At 37.5% G+C, this 21270-nt stretch overlaps 1 protein-coding gene across 2 annotated transcripts in view; it reads left to right on the top strand.

The window, feature by feature from the left end:
* SATB2 (SATB homeobox 2) overlaps nucleotides 1–21270 on the top strand; it is a 214319-nt gene that overhangs the window by 159705 nt on the left and 33344 nt on the right. For both annotated transcript variants that reach the window (XM_056111859.1, XM_056111860.1), the window contains one exon: nucleotides 9431–9628. In XM_056111859.1, coding sequence (XP_055967834.1) covers nucleotides 9431–9628 — 198 coding nt within the window. The remainder of the gene's footprint in view (nucleotides 1–9430; nucleotides 9629–21270) is intronic.

The following is a 21270-nucleotide window of genomic DNA, read 5'->3' as shown; positions in this document are numbered from 1 at the left end:
ATTAATTCATGGATTACAGCTGGGAAATGTTAGTGCCTCTGTAAGACTTCTACCACTTTGCTTTAGAAAATATTTAGTCATCTTCCTTGCATAGGGCTACAACTAGAGTGAGGAAATTTGCATTCTGGGATGCAGTATTTATGGAGGCACACACTTTCTGATTCTTGTTTCCTGAATTTTGTGTTCTGGTTGCTTTCTTGCCATACCTTAATGCCACTCATAATCTTTCAGAGAAGTGTTATTTTTGGATTTCTGTTATGTATGTCATGCCTTTACCCCAAATTATAAGTTCCTGGGACCATTTGAACAATATATATTATTATATAATAGGGAGGCTAGAATTTGGAGTTGGAAATTTGGACATGGAATTAGAAATAATTAAGTTGTTTCTGTTGATATTTTAGCTTAGTATATTTTGCGGGTATGTAAGAGTAGAACTAGGTTTCAGACTCATGCAATTAAGTTGTTTCTGTTGATATGTTAGCTTAGTACATTTTGCTGGTATATAAGGGTAGAACTAGGTTCCAGGTTCATGCTTTTTGGCAAACTTGTGAAGCTTTTACTCATTCCCATATATGCATTTATTGTGTATATATTTGTATGAAAACATTTACACAATTATATTTAACTAGGGTGTTGAGGACAGCTAGATTTTGTTAAATACCCACTAGCCTGGAGCCCTCTGTAACTGTTAAAGAGTTGTTCTGAAATAAAATTTCTATTACTCTCAATTACAGATTCAATCTTTGCAAACACATCCATAGAAATGTGAGGCATGCCCAGAGACAGCTGAAAATTGTTCTCCATGAAAATGTATTTATTGTACTTAGTGTAAAATTTTGAAAAATGAAAAAATGAAGCAGATCATTTTTATCTACTATATTCAAGGCATACAAATTATTAACCTTGAACTGTGACCAAATGCTCAGCACAAATCCTTTTTCAGGTTTAGATGACCTCCTTGTCAGGTATTCATTGAAGCCTTTGACAAGTTCTCACTTGCAGTTAGCCTTTTATCCATTTCAGTTTTCTTGATTAGGTTATCTTGAATCATTAGGGGGCTTATTTATTTTAATAGACACTTATTGGATTCACGAAAAGAGAATTTGGTGACTAAGAAACAAGAGCTGAATATTATCTGGCTCATTTCACACTTCAGAAGAGTCTCAACCAGCTGAAGAGAAATCTTTTCACAGTTACAAAAGTTTGTTTGGGGACTTTATGTGCTTCCATTTAGAAAGCGAACTGTCTGTGGTTAATAATGTGAATTTTCTTTTGAGACACTCAGAAAACATTTCCTTTTGGTTACATATGCTGACATTTTCTGTATTGAAGATGTGGGTGAGTAAAAGGCCGTTTACATCTCTGCTGCAAGAAGCCTTGAATCATTCTTATAAAGAACTGTTCATTTGCTGACTTTTTCATTCACTAGAGTTTCTAGAGGGAAAAAGGAGGTGTGTGTGTGTGTGTGTGTGTGTGTGTGTGTGTGTGTGTTATTTGTACATTGAATCAATTCTCAGCTCTCTGTTATGCACATTAGGAGGAGCAGTAAAGACAGTGACAAGAGCCTGCTTTAAGGTGAATACAAGAAACAATCATTCTCTTATGTGAGATCAGAGCAGACTGTGAACTTGTGTTTGTTGTTGAGCAAGTACTAGTTAGTATTTTTTCTGAAATATTTTGAGAACTAGAAAATTTGTCATCAACATGAAACCTAATTTATTTTAAAAAGAACAAAACAAAATATGGTACAGGGAGAATTTGGAGTCACTACCAGAGTCTTAGGGTAGGAAAATAAGTGACTTCGTCCACAGTAACATTTCAGTACCACGGACAGGAACCCTCTCTTCCTTCTACTTCCCCTCCCCCACCACTTAAAACGTAAGATTTGGAGCTAAGAGTCAATATCTTATCGCAAGAGCATCAAACTCAGACACTGGGCTAAATTATATTTTGTTAAATATCTCTTTGATCATTTGAACACTTTCAGCCTTTGGAACATTACTTGAAGACTATGGCACTCACGTGTTTTTTGCTTGAGAATTTTAACCATTTTTAAACATAATTGAAATGAATATTGTCTGTTTTCATTCATTTTCAATTCATGCACACGATAAAAATTTTCATAAAAACAAGAAAAATAACATATAATAGTTATAATTACAGGAATATACTTAAAAATAATTCTAAACTTTGGTGCTTATGATATACATGCAATCTATTTTAAAGGATAAAAATATCTTGAGAATGAACTTAAAAAGTACATATTTTAATATCTAACAGGCCATTTGTGATTCCAGATTAGTGTCCAACAACGTGATTTTACTTTTTTGTTTGTACTTTGGCCACATCAGGCAGTACTCAGGAATTACTCCTGATGGGTTTGGGGACCATGTGGGATGCTGTGGATCAAACCCCAGTTGGCTGCATGCAAGGCAAATACCCTACTGCCTGTACTCTTTATTCAGCCCCAATTTTATTATTAACAAAGTAGGATATCTAGACAAAGTTTCTTTCTTTGCCATATTAGTAAAAATGGCTTAGAAGCCCTCATGTCTCTGATAGATAAAATAAAATATTTTTTCACGGTATTCTATATGCGATGCCCACTTCTTCAATTTATAGAGTGTTCTTTAGTCCCAAAGATTGCTTCTGATTTTTTAATCTTACAATTTTTTACTTTTTTCATTTCCTAAGTTCCTGTATTTGGTGATTATGTTATCTCTGCCTGGCATATGACCAATCACTTCCTGTACTCACCTGGTGAAATCTATGTTTACCTTCAAGTTTGACCTTACATATCAGGCTCTGTCCAATGACATTTTCCCTGAGCTTTATTACCATAATAATTTACTTGTTGGTGATTTTAATTACCTTTCAAGCAAAAAGTAATAATGAGAAATAAGTGATATTTATAACATACCTCTACATTGACTGACATATAATAAATTAGTATTCAATAGAAAATTATATACTATGTTAATTCTTTAAGAGAACTCTGACTCTTTTTGCATCTATATAATGGGTAATTTAGATCACTCCATATTATTATCCATGCATCAAAACATAGGAAAACAAAATTCAAATCTTTGAAAAATTTGATTGAGTATTAATACTATCCAACAATAATTATTTGAACTTGAGGTTGTAAAACCAAACTCTCGGTTAATTTCTGTGCATCTTATTTTGGCTAATTTCTAATAATTTAAACCTAATAGGCATTTATTGTCTATCATTTATAAGGAATAATACTCTGCCATATGAGAAAATGCTCTACATCATTAATCATCAGGGAGATGCAGATCAAAACCACAATGAGATACCATCTCACACCTCAGAGACTGGCCCACATTCAAAAGAACAAAAGCAACCGATGCTGGCGTGGATGTGGCGAGAAAGGGACACTCCTTCACTGTTGGTGGGAATGTCCACTGGTTCAGCCCTTCTGGAAAACAGTATGGACGATTCTCAAAAAATTAGAAATTGAGCTCCCATTTGACCCAGCAATACCACTCCTGGGAATATATCCCAGAGAGGCAAAAATGTATAGTCGAAGTGACATCTGCACTTGTTTGTTCATTGCAGCCCTCTTTACAATAGCCAGAAACTGGAAGAAACCTGAATGCCCAAGAACAGATGACTGGTTAAAGAAACTTTGGTACATCTACACAATGGAGTACTATGTAGCTCTTAGAAAAGATGAAGTCATGAAATTTACATACAAGTGGTACAATATGGAAAGTATCATGCTAAGCGAAATGAGTCAGAAAGAGAGGGATAGACATAGAAAGATTGCATTCATCTGGGGGATATAAAGTAACAAAGTATGAGATTAATACCCAAGAATAGCTGAGATCAGCACCAGGAGGATTACTCCATAACTTAGAGGCCAGCCGGGTATCCTAGAGGAAAGGGCTATCCAGATAGAGAAGGGAGCACCAAATAAAGGATGTTTGGAGGATCCTCCCAGGAGGGGAGATGCATGTCGAAAGTAGACTATGGACTGAACATGTTTGCCACTCAATGCCTCTTTTGCAGACCACAACACTCAAAAGGAGAGAGAGAACACAGGGGATTGCCCTGCCACAGAGACGGGGGGATGGGGGGATGGGGGTGGGAGGGATATTATCCATGGTGGTGGAAAATGGGCACTGGTGGAGGGATGGGTATCTGATCATTGTATAATTGAAACCAAAGCACAAAAAATTGTAAATCTACAACTTTAAAAAAAATAAAATAAAATAAAAAAAAAATACTCTGCCATGAAAATGGTAAGATGAGTATGAACCTAGCTTTCCACTTCTAACCTCTGTAAGAAGCTATTTTCCTGGGGATGAATAAATATATATTAAAAATGGAAAAATATATTAACTGACGACATACAAAACATCAAATTATGGATAGGTAAATTGTGTGCCTTAAGGAATAAGTAACTGATATTTGTAAGATATCACATGAGACCTATCAACTGAACTACAGTCTTTTATGAGAAACAGAGATTTGCAGAATAGACATTCTAGCCCAGGGAGCAATGTGAGGAAAAGCTTGGATTTGGAAAGGTACCATATGTGTTCATATATCATGGATGAATTACAATGACTGGAGCCCAAAGTCAACAGGGAGCTGATGAAAGATGAAACTATAAAGGAAAAACAGGAGCAGGTCTATGATTCATATTATTGAGTAAGAGTATCTGCTAATACTTCTGAATTGTAAACAAGTATATGTTATTTTTACTTATAGTCTTTAAATCATCAATGAAACCATTGATTTGATAACAGATAAACTATGGGCTGTTGTTCATCCTGCAAAATGATATAATGGCACATTTCTTCAAGTAGTAAGGATTCCTACTACATTTAAAATACAATTTGATTTGTAAATTTAGATGGACATGAAACTTTTAAGGAATATACAGATTGTTAACAACTTCTACCATGACTACTGTGAGTGTTGTCTCACCTGTGTTACTGGAAAGGAAGGTTAGAGTTGTTTTTTCTACTGAGGGGAATATATTTGTTTAAGAGAATGATGAGATGTTAATAGAAATTATTTGTTTATGCATTGAATGCTTGGGAATACTTTAACCATAGATTGCAAAGGTTAAGTCTGTGTTTCTTTTTGAAAGAGTTTTGATCATATTTTCTTTGTCTTTTCTTTACTTACTTGCCACATATATTTTCAAGTGTATGTCTCAGATATTCTCTGTAATTTAAAAATCTTTTATTTTGAAGAACTTTATTTTAGAATAATAGAAATATCACAAAATAAATAATTTCCATATATTCCTCACCTAGTTTTCTCTAATGTTATCATCTTATGTAACCATAGAACACTGATCTAAATTTGGAAATTAAAATTATTTTAATATTATTATTTAAACTAAAAACTCCATTTGAATTTCATTAGTTTCCCCACAAATGTCCCTTTTTCTATGTAAGGATTCAATCCAGGGACTATACTGCATTTGGTTATCATTTCTTGGTTTTTCTGCAATATGGACATTTCTCAGTCTCCTTTTATGTTAATAGCCTTGCCCCTCTGAAGCGTTGTTGGAATCATTGGCTATTTAAGTGAACATCTGTCAATTTGGGTGTGGCATGCGTAGTTCAGTTGAGGTTATGTTTTTTTCTCTTTTGATGAGACCACTTCAAATACAGTGCTATATTCTTTGCAGTATATCATGGGTTCAGTGTGTCACGATGCCATTCTTGGTAGTGCTGATCTATATCTCTTGGTCAAAGTAGTTTCGTCTTTGTATTTGAACACTGATGGATGACTATTTATGACAATTTTTTAAATTATGGGATATTAAACTGCAAGCATACTTAGAGACCTTATTACCCTTGTTTTTTTTAGTTAAATTTCTAGAAGCTCCAAGAGAGTAACTACTTACTAAAAGGTCTTGTTAAATGCTAGAGCAAGAACTTAAGGGTTAGTCTCAGGTCTCCAGATCTAATAATCATCAGTTTCCTGCCTGTGCTCAAACACATACAATGCATTTTTCCTGTTTTCTCATACTGAAGGAGCTAAATTGACTATATGACTACATAGCCAACTTTTGGTCAAAACTTAAAATTAGACTAAAAAAAGAGACATAGGAGACAGTTATATACTCTGCAGTTCATGGTGACCATTCAGAGGTAACCAGTGTAGGAAGTGTAATCAACTTCTCTATCAGCATTTCTGAAATGAAAATAATTCTCCTGGAATGCACATATCACATAGGGAATAACAGCAAAAAAAAAACCTACTTGAGATTTTAACAGAAAAAGGAGATTTGTTTATTAATAATTCATGAGTTCCCATTGAACATGCACGACAGAAACAGTGCTATTCAATAGAGAATACTGTCATCTGTCACTGTTTTATTTGACATTTACACTTTTTTTTTTGCCTGATACTGCAAAACTTTCTTGGATGGTATGCAAAAATTATATAAATGAAAAAAATCCCAATGTGGGGACTCTATCATTTCTGTTATGGGTTTGCTCACAATTACATACATGTGTGTTGATGCTACAGCGTGATACTTTCTCACACATTCGTTAGCCACCAAACAAGCTAATAAGAGACCCTATTGAGAAAACAGAGATAAGTATCCCAAATGGGCTGGTGCAGCGACCATGTGAATAAAATATGGAGAGTGAGATGGGAAGTGAGGTGGAAGAAAAGATTTCCGGTAGATAAGCATAGAAGTACACAGAGTCAGTGAGTCAGAATGAGGGAAAAGCAAATCATGGCTGCCGTGAAGAAAACTGACAAAAATACATTGCCATTTTAGATGAAACACAAATATTTATAAATGGCATCACAGGAGCTTTGCTAGTAAGGAATATTGACGTTTAGGAGAAGTTTGAGTTAGGAGAACCTTGTAATTCTGTGCCACTGTAAGGCTTTTGACAATCTTTCTGCTCTGTAGGTTAGTTATTATTTATAAAAATCACAGAACCAGCTGATACATTCATAAGCTAATTATTGAAGCAGCTGGGTACACATGGTGCAATATGTCCAAGGCTGTGAAGTATCACAGATTTCTTGGGGCCTGCTGTGGTGGGGGTGCACTGTTGAAGGCTCCATCCCTTAATCTGATCAGCCAAGCAAACACTTTGTGGGGAAACTAGATTAATAACCCTCTAAATACCATGAATGTGCTTCATCTTCAAAACTGGGTTCTCTTAAACATGCTATTAGCTTAGCTCCATTAGGGATTTGAGGAAGTTCTCCTATGCCCTAAGAACAGGGTCCTGTTGGCTACCTCCCTGTGCCAGAAATTAATTTGGTTTGCTTATGTCTGCACACATGACCACACTTGTGTCTAATCCGCTCCCTAATAGCCTCAAGGTCAAGACCTTGCATGTCAGTGGGCAAATTGAGCACTACACTTCTTAAAGACTGATGGCAGACAGTGCACAGTCCATAACGAGGCCTGTAGTTTGTTCTAAGTGATTGTAATGAGTGCAGATTATTACAGTGTATATAAATCAAATACAGCAATGCATGTTGTGAGAGACATTCTGAGTATCATAAGTGGAGATACCACTCAGCTGTCACCTGTCTCCTTTCAAACTGTGGTTTCCCACAATACAGTTCTTTCCTCAAGCAGAACAGCAGGTGCTGTCCTCCTTCAGGTCTGAGTATCTCAGAACCTCATCTTTTAACAGATGTAGGTTTTTGTTTTTATTTTCTGTTAAATTATTGGTCTCCATGCTCTCGCCTCCCCTGGGAGATGTTAAACATACCTGTTTGAAACATTTGAAAGAGTTCACTTGGAGACTTATTCAGATCTGTGAAAAGACAGAGAAATTGGAGCTTATTTTTTCCACAGATGGTTTATTTTCCATTTCAAAAATTCTTTCCTTTGTACAAAGAAACCCTAGAGAGAAGACTATGGGACTAGGAGATTTTTAAAGATATAATTTATTTTCTGATTGGGATAACAAATTTAATAGTTTTTATTTTTTATATATGTTGCACCTTGAAAGTCAGCCATTACCTATCTCTCAGTAGAGTTAAAAAAAACTATAAAATAGTTGGAAAAACATTTCCAACCAAATGATTAGATATCTTGTTTTCATTCTTCCTAACCCTCTAACTCTCCCCAGCTCCCAGTTTATTGCAAGAAAAGATCAGGTCTGCGCAAATGTGGCCTCTCACTTGTAAAAACAAGGCAGTGTTGTGTTACAGATTAGTTTATAAATCCCCAGTGGCTTCACAGTTCAGTGCCTACAGCTGCTGCAGATGGGCTTGGGTTTTTGTCTCTTCGCGGTGCTGCAGCCGGCAGTTGAAGGAGAAAATGGAATGATCAGGTTATTAACATGGAGGCCGCGAGGAAGAGGCTGCACAATGAGAACAGCTGGTGTTGCTGTCTTGGCTGATGCAGCGGAGATAATCAAATCTTGCCTTTTTTTGGGTAAAGGCAGAAGACACAGTGGAGAGTTAGACAAACAACAGCTTATGATATTATATGGGGTTTTTATAATGCATGTCAGTAACTTTCATCGGCTTACTAGTCATGATAGAGAATTTTTTGCATTTGGGGATTTATTTTTTACAAAGGCATTTGTGTTACTCATGCACCTTTTTCAAAAAGATTCTTACTCTTTTACGAGATGCATGATGTGGGACAGTTTTTTTTTTCTTTTTAAATTAGCAAAGTAGCTTGGAAATGATGGGTTAGAGAGTACTGGGTAAAATATTTTGACATGAGTCAGTGAGCGATGTTGACAGCATCCTCTGTATTATTTTCATATAATCCATCATTATTTGCATTACATTTTCTTTCTCGTGCAGTTGTGAATGAGAGAACATCCGGAAGCAGTTGGGAGGCAGACATTTGCAGGTGTCACCCAGCCAACTGCCTACCTTCCTGCAGGTGTGGCTGAGGTGGGAAGGTGATGCTTAAGACGACTAGTGCCCAGGGCATTCAGGGATCAATCAAATAACACTTTTTTTTCATTCCAGTTAAGATTGTTTCCTTTTTGTTATAGTTGTAAGACTGTTTCTTTCCTAGAGAATAAAGTGCTATTAACAAACGTTTTTCTTTCAAATTTGACATATTATAACATGCATTTAATTTTACTATTCTCTTAAATCAAATACTATTCAAGTGGACTATTTAAAAGAATATAGTTGACAAGCACTTTTACTGAGAATCAAATATCTGTAATCTTGCCAAGTGTTTTTTCAGAGGAAATGTAAATTAGGTGGCAATCTGATAGGAAGGATGAGGATGACAAAGTAATTCACAAAGGCATTGTGGTGACCAACTATGTGCTTATAGGTTAGCTTTTCAGAATTGTTGGGTTTGAAAGTATCTCCTCATGTTGTTAGAAACAATTTTGACTGAGAAATATGATAATCTAGATTTCCTTTGAGCCATCTTGTGCTGCTCTGAGTCTCAGGTTAACTTCAATGACTTTCTCTCCAGGGCTGGTTGTGCGAGCTGCTCCGCTGGAAGGAGAACCCAAGCCCAGAAAACCGTACCCTTTGGGAGAATCTCTGCACCATCCGTCGCTTCCTGAACCTTCCCCAGCATGAGAGGGACGTGATTTATGAGGAAGAATCAAGGCATCACCACAGCGAGCGCATGCAGCACGTGGTTCAGCTCCCCCCTGAGCCAGTTCAGGTCAGCACCTCTTCTCTCCTAATCTGAGCAGGGCTGTGGCAGTAGTGAGTGATGTGGAAGTCACTACCCTAATTCTTACAGGAAGGTATCTCATGTCATCTTCCCAAGAATAGAGAAGTGTTTTCAGAGGTCGCTAAGTGTGTGCACTTGTGCGTGCATGCCTACCAACAACTTAATATGAATTTCCTCAAGAAATGTTTTATTAGACTAAAGGAAAAAAGCCATATCATGAACTCTACAGCATACCACTGAACTCTAGGGAACTGCTCAGAGAAATAGTGGTGTGCTCTTAAACTTATGAGTTTTGGTTTAGCACAGCGGTAAGGCGTTTGCCTTACTAGCGGCCAACATGGCCGACCCGAGTTCAATTCCTCTGCCGCTCTCAGAGAGCCCGGCAAGCTACCAAGAGTATCTCGCCCGCATGGCAGAGCCTGGCAAGCTATCCGTGATGTATTCAATATGCCAAACACAGTAACAACAAGTCTCATGACGGAGACGTTACTGGGCCCGCTCGAGCAAATTGATGAACAACGGGAGGACCGACCGTGCCGATTGTAGAAATGGTCTTCTTTTGGATTGCATGTTTTTCCTTGCTTAGTGTTGGTTTCATTGAGAGAAATAATAGTTCTTGAAAGTAACTAGAAAAAAAAGTAAAAAATTTCCTTCCAACACTTTCTAGAATCTAAAGTGATTTTCTTGCCGAGAAGTATTAAGGTAAATAGTCCAAGGGTCACACTTTTATTTTTTTTTAATATTTTAAATGTTATTTTATTTTTATAAAGTTGTTCACAGTCATTTTTTACATTTAATATTCCAACACAATCTTACCACCATTACACCTGTCCATCTTACCACCATTACACCTGTCCATCACCATATTTCAAATGATTCCACACTAACCCCAAAACCCTGCCCCCAAAGCAGGACCTAAACAATTTATTTTGTATTGCTTTTTTTTTGTATTACACACACATATATGTAGCACTGTTGCACTGTCCTCCCATTGTTCATTGATTTGCTCGAGTGGGCCCAGTAACGTCTCCATTGTGAGACTTCTTGTTACTGTGTTTTACATATCAAATATGTCATGGGTAGCTTGCCAGACTTTACCATGTGGGTGCAATACTCTCAGTAGCTTGCCAGGCTCTCCAAGAGGGGTGGAGGAATTGAACTCGAGTTGACTGGGTCGGCTGTGTGCAAGGCAAACACCCTACCTACTGTGTTATTGCTCCTGTAGACACACACACACACATATATGTATATGTATATATATGGGTGTGTATATATATATATGTGTGTGTGTGTGTATGCTACTCATATATATATATATATACACACACACACACACATATATATATATATATATATATACACACACTACTCTTGGAATATCAGTGGTGTAGAGTGTGAGATGTTGCATGACTGCATGATTCAGGAATTCTAAACTTTTAAATACTGTTATATAGCTGAGGTTAATTTAATATATTTTTTTAACTGGATGGTGACTTTGGGGTCCAGAGGCATCTCTGTGTTATGTTGTTCTGGGTTACTCTCTTCTGAGAGATGTATTTAGAAGTTTCTGGATCATTAATGAGCTCATATGGCACTAGAGGCAATTTCTGGTCATGACTGCCAGGCTACTAGAAACAGGGAGATCACCCATTCCCGACTAATGCCAGTCTGGAGATTTCAGTCACAAGTCCCCCATACCTGGTGTTTTTTTCAGCAGATTTACTCATGGATGATGCTCAATAGCATGGCAGCAACTGATTTCTGGAGGTTTTCAGCTACCAGGGCTCTGTTGGGGTGGGGAGGGGAACTCACCTGTCTGATTGAAGGGTCACCCTTTTAGAGCAGTGTTCTTCTTCATCGCTTCTCAGCCTTTTGGCTTCAATCAAGTGCCGAATAGAGTTCTTCAACATTTTCATACTAATGAGCTGACAAACTGTTGTGCAGGCTTGTTTATGTACTGGAAGTTATAATAAGGCATTTTTAACTTATTTATAACTTTTCTATACCTGTGTATAGGTGGTTGAAGACCACTGAGCTAGATCAGGTTTCCAACAATGGATATCACTGTAGTGAGCCAGGAGGACAGTAGTATTGTTGGTTGTGAATGGAGGGTGTTTAAAAAAGATAGATTTCCAGAGAGCACTGGCGATTATTTTTCTAAAATGGGGGTGGTATCCCAAATAAGTTTGAGGACCTCTGCTAGAGGTTTTTCAACAAACTGTTTTGGTAGGTGTGAGGTCCTACTGTCTGATATCACCAATGCCAACTGCTATAAAAGAGGATCCTATAAAGCCTTTATCTGAGTTTTCTTTTGTGCAGTGTAAAGAGAGGTGAGGCAGAAGTGCATGTATGAATAGTTGAGTAAAGATGAGGAGGATGAGAAAAGGGTGGGACATGGTTTCTAGGTTAATATTTCTTAAAGGAAGAGTTGAAGGATGGGAGTAGATGCTCTGCCTGGTTTTCTTGTCTCTTTTTTGTCTTATTCCACTTTCACAGTCGGGGGAATGTAATTGGGTCCATTAAATCAATTTTTTTCAAATATTGACATCTTAGTCAATGATTTCAAGTTCTGGTCTGTAACCAAAGTTATAAAAAGTAAATAATAAATGAATTAAAACCACTAAGACAAGTCACCAAAACCATCAAGTCACAGTGTGAATCCTCAACTAGTTAGATTCTTAAATTTGTCAAACTAGAAAACCTTAGTGACAGTCTCATAATATGTCTACTGCTAGCTCCAAGCTGGTGGATGATGCAGGGCACATGACTAAGGAAAGCAAAAGTCAGCTCTTCTCTCTCTGGACCTTTGCTTGGGGAAAATTCTCTAGAGGAAAATCACAGAGCTTATCTTTCAAGACCTACTCTCCCAATTTCTTCTTTTTTGTTGTTTTCCTGGTTTTGCTTTTAGCAAACCCAAAAGGACATCCCTATAGATTATTAGTCCCGCTTGATAAGCCAGTAAGTTTCAGATTTTGAACACCAATTTTCAAATATTGAAGTTTGGTGGAAAGTAAAATTAAGGAGGGCCTGAATATTTACAAGACTTACAAACCTTTCATTTTGAAAAATAAATTTATTTGAAAAATTTAAGAGACATTCCCAGTTATTATCCATAGCAGGTTATTAAATAGAGTACTCTTCGATATCAAGCAGTTCATGAAAAAGATAGACAAAATTTCTTATGAACTGATCCAATCATGTGAAAAACTTGCCATCACCTTGTTTTCACCATTTTGATGAAAACTGGTCAAATTTTGTTGAACCAAAACAGGACCAAGAACTTGCTTAAGTGAACCACTGACTTTGTGTGGATATTTTATAGACAGTGTCTGTGTTAGTTTAATCAGGTGAGGTATAAATAGAATAGGAATTTAAATTATGGTAACTATGGTAATTATGCTTATGGTACAAGCACGAAAGATCAAGTACAACATCATTGGTCTGACCGAAACGAGAAGACATCAATCCCATCATGCTGTTTTCGACACTGGAGAAGAACTGTTCCTTGGAACATGTGATAAAAGCGGCGTCGGTGGTGTCGGTATCCTTGTCAACACAAACTTAGTCACAAGCATTGATTCATTTGAATGCCTAACAACCCGAATCGGACGATTACACTTGAATAAATGTGGCTCACTACCGGCAGTTTCTATCTTTGTTGTCTACGCACCAACATCCAGTTATGGTGAAAAAGAAACTGAGAAATTCTACATGGAGCTGGAGAAATTCTATAAAGAAGATCACACCTTCTACAAGATCATTGTCGGTGATTTTAATGCCAAGATAGGACCAAGAAGATCAGTCAATGAACTCCACATCGGAACCCATGGCCTGGAATGGAACGAACAAGGTGACAGACTGTCTGAGTTCATCATGTCAACCAAAACCTTCCATGGTAACTCACAATTCCAAAAGGCTGAATCTAAACGTTGGACATGGGAGTCTCCCGATGGACGGTTCCACAATGAAATAGACCACATCATATTCAATCGGCGGTTTTGCCTAACCGATGTTGCTGTTGTCCCAAAATTCCAAACGGGATCAGACCACCGTCTTCTTCGTGCAAAATTCTACCTCACAGAACGAGGAGAAAAGAACGCAAGGTTTAAGAAGAAGACTCCCAGAACAACCACCAACTGGGAACTCTTTGGCTCTGTTGCAGCAACATGGGAAGATGCCGTCATTGACAACATTGATGAGGAATACGATCGAATGATTCAGCACCTCCATGATTGTGCAAGGAATGCCAAGAGAGAGATAACCACAAAAAACCGTCTTTCTTCGAACACTCTTCAACTTATTCGCCAACGTGGCGTGGCACGTGCCTCAGGCAACCACAAGCAAACGTCCGAACTGGCAAAACAGTGCAGAAAAGCCATCAAGGATGACCTCAAAAACAGGAGAGCAGCAGTACTGGTAGATGCAGCAGAAGCTGGGAAAAACATTCGTAATGCCCGCCTGTCCTTCACCAACTACAAAACCAAGATGACTGCCCTCCAACATCATGATGGATCTATCACATCTTCCAGAAGGGCAATGGAGAAGATTATTCATGAATTCTACTCAGATCTCTTTAATAGCCACATCCACTTGCCCACATACCACATACCACATGATGGATATGTCGTTCCCAATGTTCTCCCTTCCGAAATCCAACATGCTATCTCGTCGGTAAAGAAATAAAAAGCACCTGGCCCAGACAAGATCAGACCTGAACACCTGAAGAACTTACCATCAGTACTCATCAATACATTAGCTCGACTCTTCACACGTTACCTGTCTGAATGCAAGGTTCCATCCCAATGGAAAACCAGCAAGACTGTACTACTATACAAGAAAGGAGACATCCACGACATTGGCAACTATCGCCCAATCTGCCTATTGTCTGTCATCTACAAACTATTCACTCGAGTCATCCTGAATAGGATTAGCAGAACACTAGATGAAGGACAACCATGTGAACAAGCTGGATTCCGAAAAGGATTCAGTACCATCGACCATATCCACACAATAACCAAGCTCATTGAGGTATCTCGGGAGTTCAAGATGCCGCTCTGTCTAACGTTCATTGATTTAAAGAAGGCCTTTGATTCTGTTGAGACGGAAGCGGTCATGGAAGCCCTAGCCAATCAGGGCGTACAAACTCAATACATCAGGATCCTTCGTGAGCTCTATTGCGGATTCACTACCAAGATCTCACCATTCTACAAAGAAGTAATCATCCATATCAAGAGAGGGGTTCGGCAGGGTGATACCATTTCACCAAAACTCTTCAGTGCCACCCTCGAGAACATCATGCGACGACTAGAATGGGAAAACATGGGAGTGAAGATAGATGGTCGGCAACTACACCACCTCCGCTTTGCTGATGACATCGTTCTAATAACACCAAACATCAGCCAAGCGGCACAAATGCTTGCGGACTTTGACCGTGAGTGTGGAAAGGTTGGACTACAGCTGAATCTTACGAAGACAATGTTTATGAGAAACAGCCTTGTTCCTGACGCTCCATTCGCTCTCAACGGAACCACCATCTCCGAATGCAACAGTTATATATACTTAGGTCGAGAAATCAACATGATGAATGACCTGGCACCTGAGTTACGCAGGAGAAAGAGAGCGGCTTGGAATGCCTTCAAGAGCATTGAAGAAATAACTAAAAGGACAAAGAACCTCCAACTACGAGCACATCTCTTTGATTCCACTATTCTTCCTGCATTAACATATGCCTCAGAGACCTGGACCCTACGAAAACAGGATGAGAACACTATTCGGGTCTCTCAAAGAGGAATCGAAAGAACTATGCTTGGAATATCACGATTCACTCAAATGAGAGATAGAATCCGGAGTTCTGATCTTCGTCAACGCTCAAGAATCAGAGACGCTGTCTCATTTGCCAAGACATCAAAAATCAGATGGGCTGGACATGTAATGAGGTTTACAGACAACCGCTGGACTAGAGCCATTACTGATTGGATTCCACGGGACATCAAAAGATCACGTGGACGCCCACCTATAAGATGGTCAGACTTCTTCGTCAAGACCCTAAATGATCGGTTTGAGGCTCTACATGTTCCTAAAACGAACAGATACCATTGGGCTACGCTAGCACGCAACCGGGATGAATGGAGACGTTACTGGCACCCGCTCGAATAAATCGATGAATAACGGGGATTAAGTGATAAGTGAAGTGAAGGAATTTTAAAATGTTGTAGTATAGACAACATTACTAGTTGTCATTAATAGATCTAATATTTTTCTATCATTGCAATGTGACAAAGTTAGAAATTTAGAGATGTCTTTAAGAATATTATTAAAATATACTCCATTAGCAGGCTGGAGCAATAGTGCAGCGGTAGGGCGCTTGCCTTGCACACAGCCAACCCAGGCCGACCCTGATTCGATTTCTGCACCCCTCTCAGAGAGCCCAAGAGTATTGTGCCTGCCCGGCAAAGCCTGCCAAGCTAACCATAACGTATTAAATATGCCAAAAATAGTAACAAGTCCCAGATTGGAGACGTTACTGGTGCCTGCTCGAGCATGTTGATGAACAATGGGAAGACAGTGCTACAGTGCAGTGCTATGCTACATTAGCATTAAGGCACTCCCTTCATTTGAATAACAGTTCCTCAATGTATTTGCCTCCATTTTCAGAATTCTCATCTCTAAGAGGTCTCCATTTTCAGGTAGTGATAGTATTTTTTGTCTTTACACTGACCAGTGTGAGTAAAATATGTGTCATTTGCAGTCAACTGATACAAGAATTTTTTAATTTCTTATGTTCATATGTCAAACTAGAGTGTACTAACTAATAACCAAGAGTCAGTCTATAACTTCATTTTAAGTTTAAACACATTGTGGCTATTAACATTAACTTCTGATATCATTGAGAGAATTTACTTATTTTAGAAAAGGTTATTCTTTCCACTTAGATCTTAGCTAAAGAGATTGCAAATAAGGTAATTTTCTTTTTTTGTTTTGTTTTGTTTTGTTTTTAGTGCTAAGATTTTTTTGTTTTTAATTTTTATTAGTGAAACACCATGAGGTACAGTTGTAGACTTACAAATTTTTGTGCTTGGGTTTCAGTTATACAATGATCAAGCACCCATCCCTCCACCAGTGCCCATTTTCCACCACCAAGGGTCCCAGTATCCCTCCCACCCCCCATCCCCCCATCCCACCCTGCCTCTGTGGCAGGGCATTCCCTTTTGTTCTCGCTCTCCTTTTTGGTGTTGTGTTTTGCAAAAGAGGCATTGAGTGGCAATCATGTTTTGGTCTATAGTCTACTTTCAGCATGCTTCTCCCATCCTGGGAGGATCCTCCCAACACCCTGCAAATAAGGTAATTTTCTGTACATTGATTTTGAATCAGCCATTGACCTTGGTTCCATTATTATTGTGAAACTGAATCTTCATTGGTTTTTATTTTTTACATTGTGCCTGTCTCTGAGTAATACTTCTTTTGCAAAATTGCATTTGCAATTGTCGGCAAAAATACAAAGCTGTTGATTAATTGTTTATTTTAGTCATGGTATGAAAGATGAAAAAAACAAATAACCTAGTTGGCAGAACTCTTGAGTCTAGAGAATACCATTGGCACAAGCATCTGTGACTTGGGAAGAATTGCATTTAAAATGATCCCAAACTATTAAAAAATGTCTGTAATTATCCAAAAGTCAAGCTTTTGGATTCATGGTTGGAATGTGCCTTTATATCAACTAAAATTTTAGAGCTGTATAATTGCTTACATATTTTAAGAATTTAGAAGTTAATGGAATAAATGGAAGTATACCATTTTTATATCTTTAAGTTATTGGGATGCTCTTTTTGCCAATTTGTTTTAAAAAAATGTAAAGGCATATGCCTACAACCTGTATGCATAGTTATTAATTTGTGAGTCTGCTTAATTAGATACCTAACCCCTAATGCATGATAAAAGATGGAACTACTCCCTCCCTATTCAGTCAGAGGTTCTTTCCTCATACAAGAAAGGATTTTTTTTCTTGATGTTTGTTTGCAAGTAGTTTAAAACTGATATTTTCGTATTGCCTGCAGATGTTGATTCCCTCCCCCCAGCCCACAGGAGTTTTAAAATTTTAAGCCAACATTTAAAAAACAAGAGATTTCACATGAAACTATATTTCACATAACAATATAGAAAATCAGATCTAACTTGGATGCAACTGGTATCAACTGAGCCACATGACTGGAGCTGATATCTTCTGAATCATGTATACTCTCACCATCCTGCTGCCCACCATCACCTTTGCTCACACATCCCGTTCAGTCCTTCATTTAGGCCTTGCTTCTGCCTGATCACTCTGCCCATGCAAGGCGATTTTGCCCCTTTAACTACAGATCTACCTCTGAAGCCGCCATGTTGGGGAAGCAAATACCTTTTCCTCAGAGTGTTGATTCTTTTTCCCCTCCTGGTAGTCATTGGGTACCATTTATTTTCATAAACTAACAGGACGATTGGCATGCTTTCCAGAAACTTCATATTTGACAGAATTTCCTATCAAAGAGAAAGCTAGATTATAGACAAGACCAAGATGGGATTGGGGCCACTTACGAGTGTTGCCTACTGCAGAATCATGGGGATCTTAGAAGAGTGAGGACATCCTTCCATGGGCACAGATATATTGCTTTGGTGTCATATTAATTGATTTTTTTTCAGCTTTCATTTGAGTGTCTTCAGAAGCCTCCTTTTAAATTTGTGATGTATAAAAGGTGACTTAGCAGACACTGAACACACTTTGTAAACTAGATTCATCCATAGCATGTTTCCTTAACTAAGATACTACTGTCCAGGGGATGAAAATGAACTTTTAGAAAACATATAGTTCTTTTATTTACAGTGACTTCTGGCCTTCTAAATGGACATAGTTTATCAAGATATTCAAAGTATCTCAAGTATTAAATTTTATGAAATGGGAGAGACAATTAGGAGGAAAAAACCCTAAAAGACTCATTTAAGAGTAATAATAATGAAAAAATGTGCAAAGGGTTGAAAAATACAAATATAATAAATATTTCTAGTTCATGTAGAGATAACATAAAGATGACAATTAAATATGAAAATTCTTAAAATCTGGAATCCAAGAGAGAACTCAATGGGCTGAGGGAATGCTTTTACGTGTGGAAGGTCTGAGCTCAATAACCAGACCCGCATGCTCTCCCCACACCCCAGCATCATTGCAGTGACCCCTGGTTTAGAATTGGGAGTAGCCCCTGAGAACCACCAACTGTGGCTTCAAAACTAAAACAACAAATAAACAAAAGAACCTAAAATGATGAAATTACTATTTCACATCAGTAACTCAGTAAGTCAGAGACAATATTATTTTTTATGGTTGTGGTAATTTCCCCCAATAGTTACTGTGTCCCAAGGCCCTGTAACGAATAAATAGTCTCAACTTAGAATCAAAAGCTAGTTAGATCAGGGTATTCATTATTACTAGTTCCTGTTTATAATTGGGAAAGCTGAAACAGTGACACTGAGCCTTGCCTGAAGCCAGAATCTTAGGCTGAATGAAAACACAGGCATGTGTGGCATCCAGTCTTTCCTCTGACCAAACTTCACCCTTAATGCAGCAAAAAGAAAGGGCATTGCTCATGCTATGACCAGGTCACTGAGTGGGGTTGATTGGGAAGCATTTGCCAAATTGTTCATGTCTGTATAGTTTGTGCTTTATTACTTTATTATATTTCCACCACAGTGTTTCCATGGGTTATTTTGCAAGTTCAGGAATTCTGAGTTTGCTGCCATGTGGTTTCCTGACAACTACTTGTTTTAAATTCCATGCCATTTGCTGACTAAGAATTTGAATCCTGGTAGGTGACTTACCAGCCCTGTTACTTCATCCCTACACCTCTTGATTGCTTCCCACTCATGGAATTTTCTAACTAACCAATCCCATCATTGGTACCAGTGATTTTATACTAGAGATGGCACAGCCTCTATGGGATGTTTGGCAGTAGTTCTAAAAACAATTTTGCTTATCAAAACTTGAATGTAACTGGTATCTACTGATAAGTGGCTAAGGATACTGCTAAACAGCCCACAATACTTTACAGTTGCCTTTCCCCCCAAACAACAGTAACAGCATTTATCTATTACACAAAATCTGTCTATAAAGGCTAGTATTGATATACTATCAATTGTCTAACGGTGTAAGATTTTTTTTAAAAAGTTAAATATCTCTAAGGCTGATTTTAACATTTTATTACACATAATTCTGTAATAATGATGCTAACAATAAAGTAATGGTTGAGGCTGTAATATAAAGTAATGGATGAGAATTGTGTTAATTCTTCCTCTCTCCTGTTAACAGCCTTTCAGGACTCAAACTTCTAAAATGTGGGAGTTTAAATATGTCTTGTCTTATCTAAGCCTTGTAAAACTAAGTGTTGGGTATACTTTCTAGCTACTTTGATATGTGATAAACTAAGGCTTAGAAAAAATAAATAATTTGCTCAAGGTGGGACTTTAAATGCACATTTCTCTTTTTCAGAATTTGACTTTTATCTGTGTACTAGAAAGAGCTGCTAAGTGCAGCAGTATTCCCTGACTTACTGTTAGCTCTCTGGCATTATAAAAAAACTGTTTTTGTATATTATTTAATTTTTAAACAATCTTCTGAATAGATACAGCCTAATGAGCTAAATCTTTTTACAGGATACTTCCTATAGTAAAACATATACATGACTGGCATAAAGTCAAAGAACTAATGTGACATGAAAGTTTTTTACTTCTTGTCAAGCTGTTTTGAGCTAGCTCTAGAGTGGATTTTTGAGAGATCTTTAAAATGTGACTCTCATTGCTAATATTTAAATATATGTTAAATATTCAATTATGTTTTGAGAATTTGATCAAGTTTTTATGTTCCAGCTGTTTGGCTATATCTAGGTTATGATTTTTTTCTCTAAAAGTGTTTCCAAGATGATAAAACACAATAATTAATTAAGGATGTTTGTAAGTCCCTCAGTCGGGATACGAGAATTTCTTCCGCCTCTCAATTCACTCAAGCTCCTATTCAAAGCCTGTTCTTTGAATGTGATTCCCAGGTTCTGAAACTCTAGTCTGAAGCAGAGATGTAAATGAATACTTGCCATTTAAATTTTTCAGCAGTTGGATATCAGTTGGATATAAGTTGGTCCTCATTAGGACTCACTGGGGGTTCCTGACCATCACTGAGGAGCCACAGCAGTGTTTTTCATATTAATATGTGCTCTTGCATATGTTTGTTAAATTTGATGAATATTCAGTTCTGTGTTATATTTATGTCCAAACTTAAAAAAATTCTTATTTTTTTGTTTATTTTGGGGGTGTTGGACCATTTCTGGCAGTATTCAGGGCTTATTTCTGGCTCTATGCTTATGGATTATTCTTGGCAGTTCTTGGAGACCCAAATAAGATGCAAGGATGGACTTAAGTCAGTTGTATGTGGGCTTTAATCTCTTTTTCAACTTTTTTTACTTTTAAACTTTTAAACTCTTATTTTCAAACTTTTTGTAATTTGGGGATATAAAAAGATTCAAAGACAATTTCAAAAAAATTCTCTTTATTTTAGTAAGTGGGCATCTCCATCTTGCTGTGCTTGCTGTCTTTCATAATGCAATAAAAGTCTT

Source organism: Sorex fumeus, unplaced genomic scaffold (assembly GCF_029834395.1).
Source record: "Sorex fumeus unplaced genomic scaffold, SorFum_2.1 ptg000014l, whole genome shotgun sequence".
Lineage (NCBI taxonomy): Eukaryota > Metazoa > Chordata > Mammalia > Eulipotyphla > Soricidae > Sorex > Sorex fumeus.
Note: the sequence above shows the minus strand (reverse complement) of the source record. Positions and strands in the feature narration are given on the sequence as shown.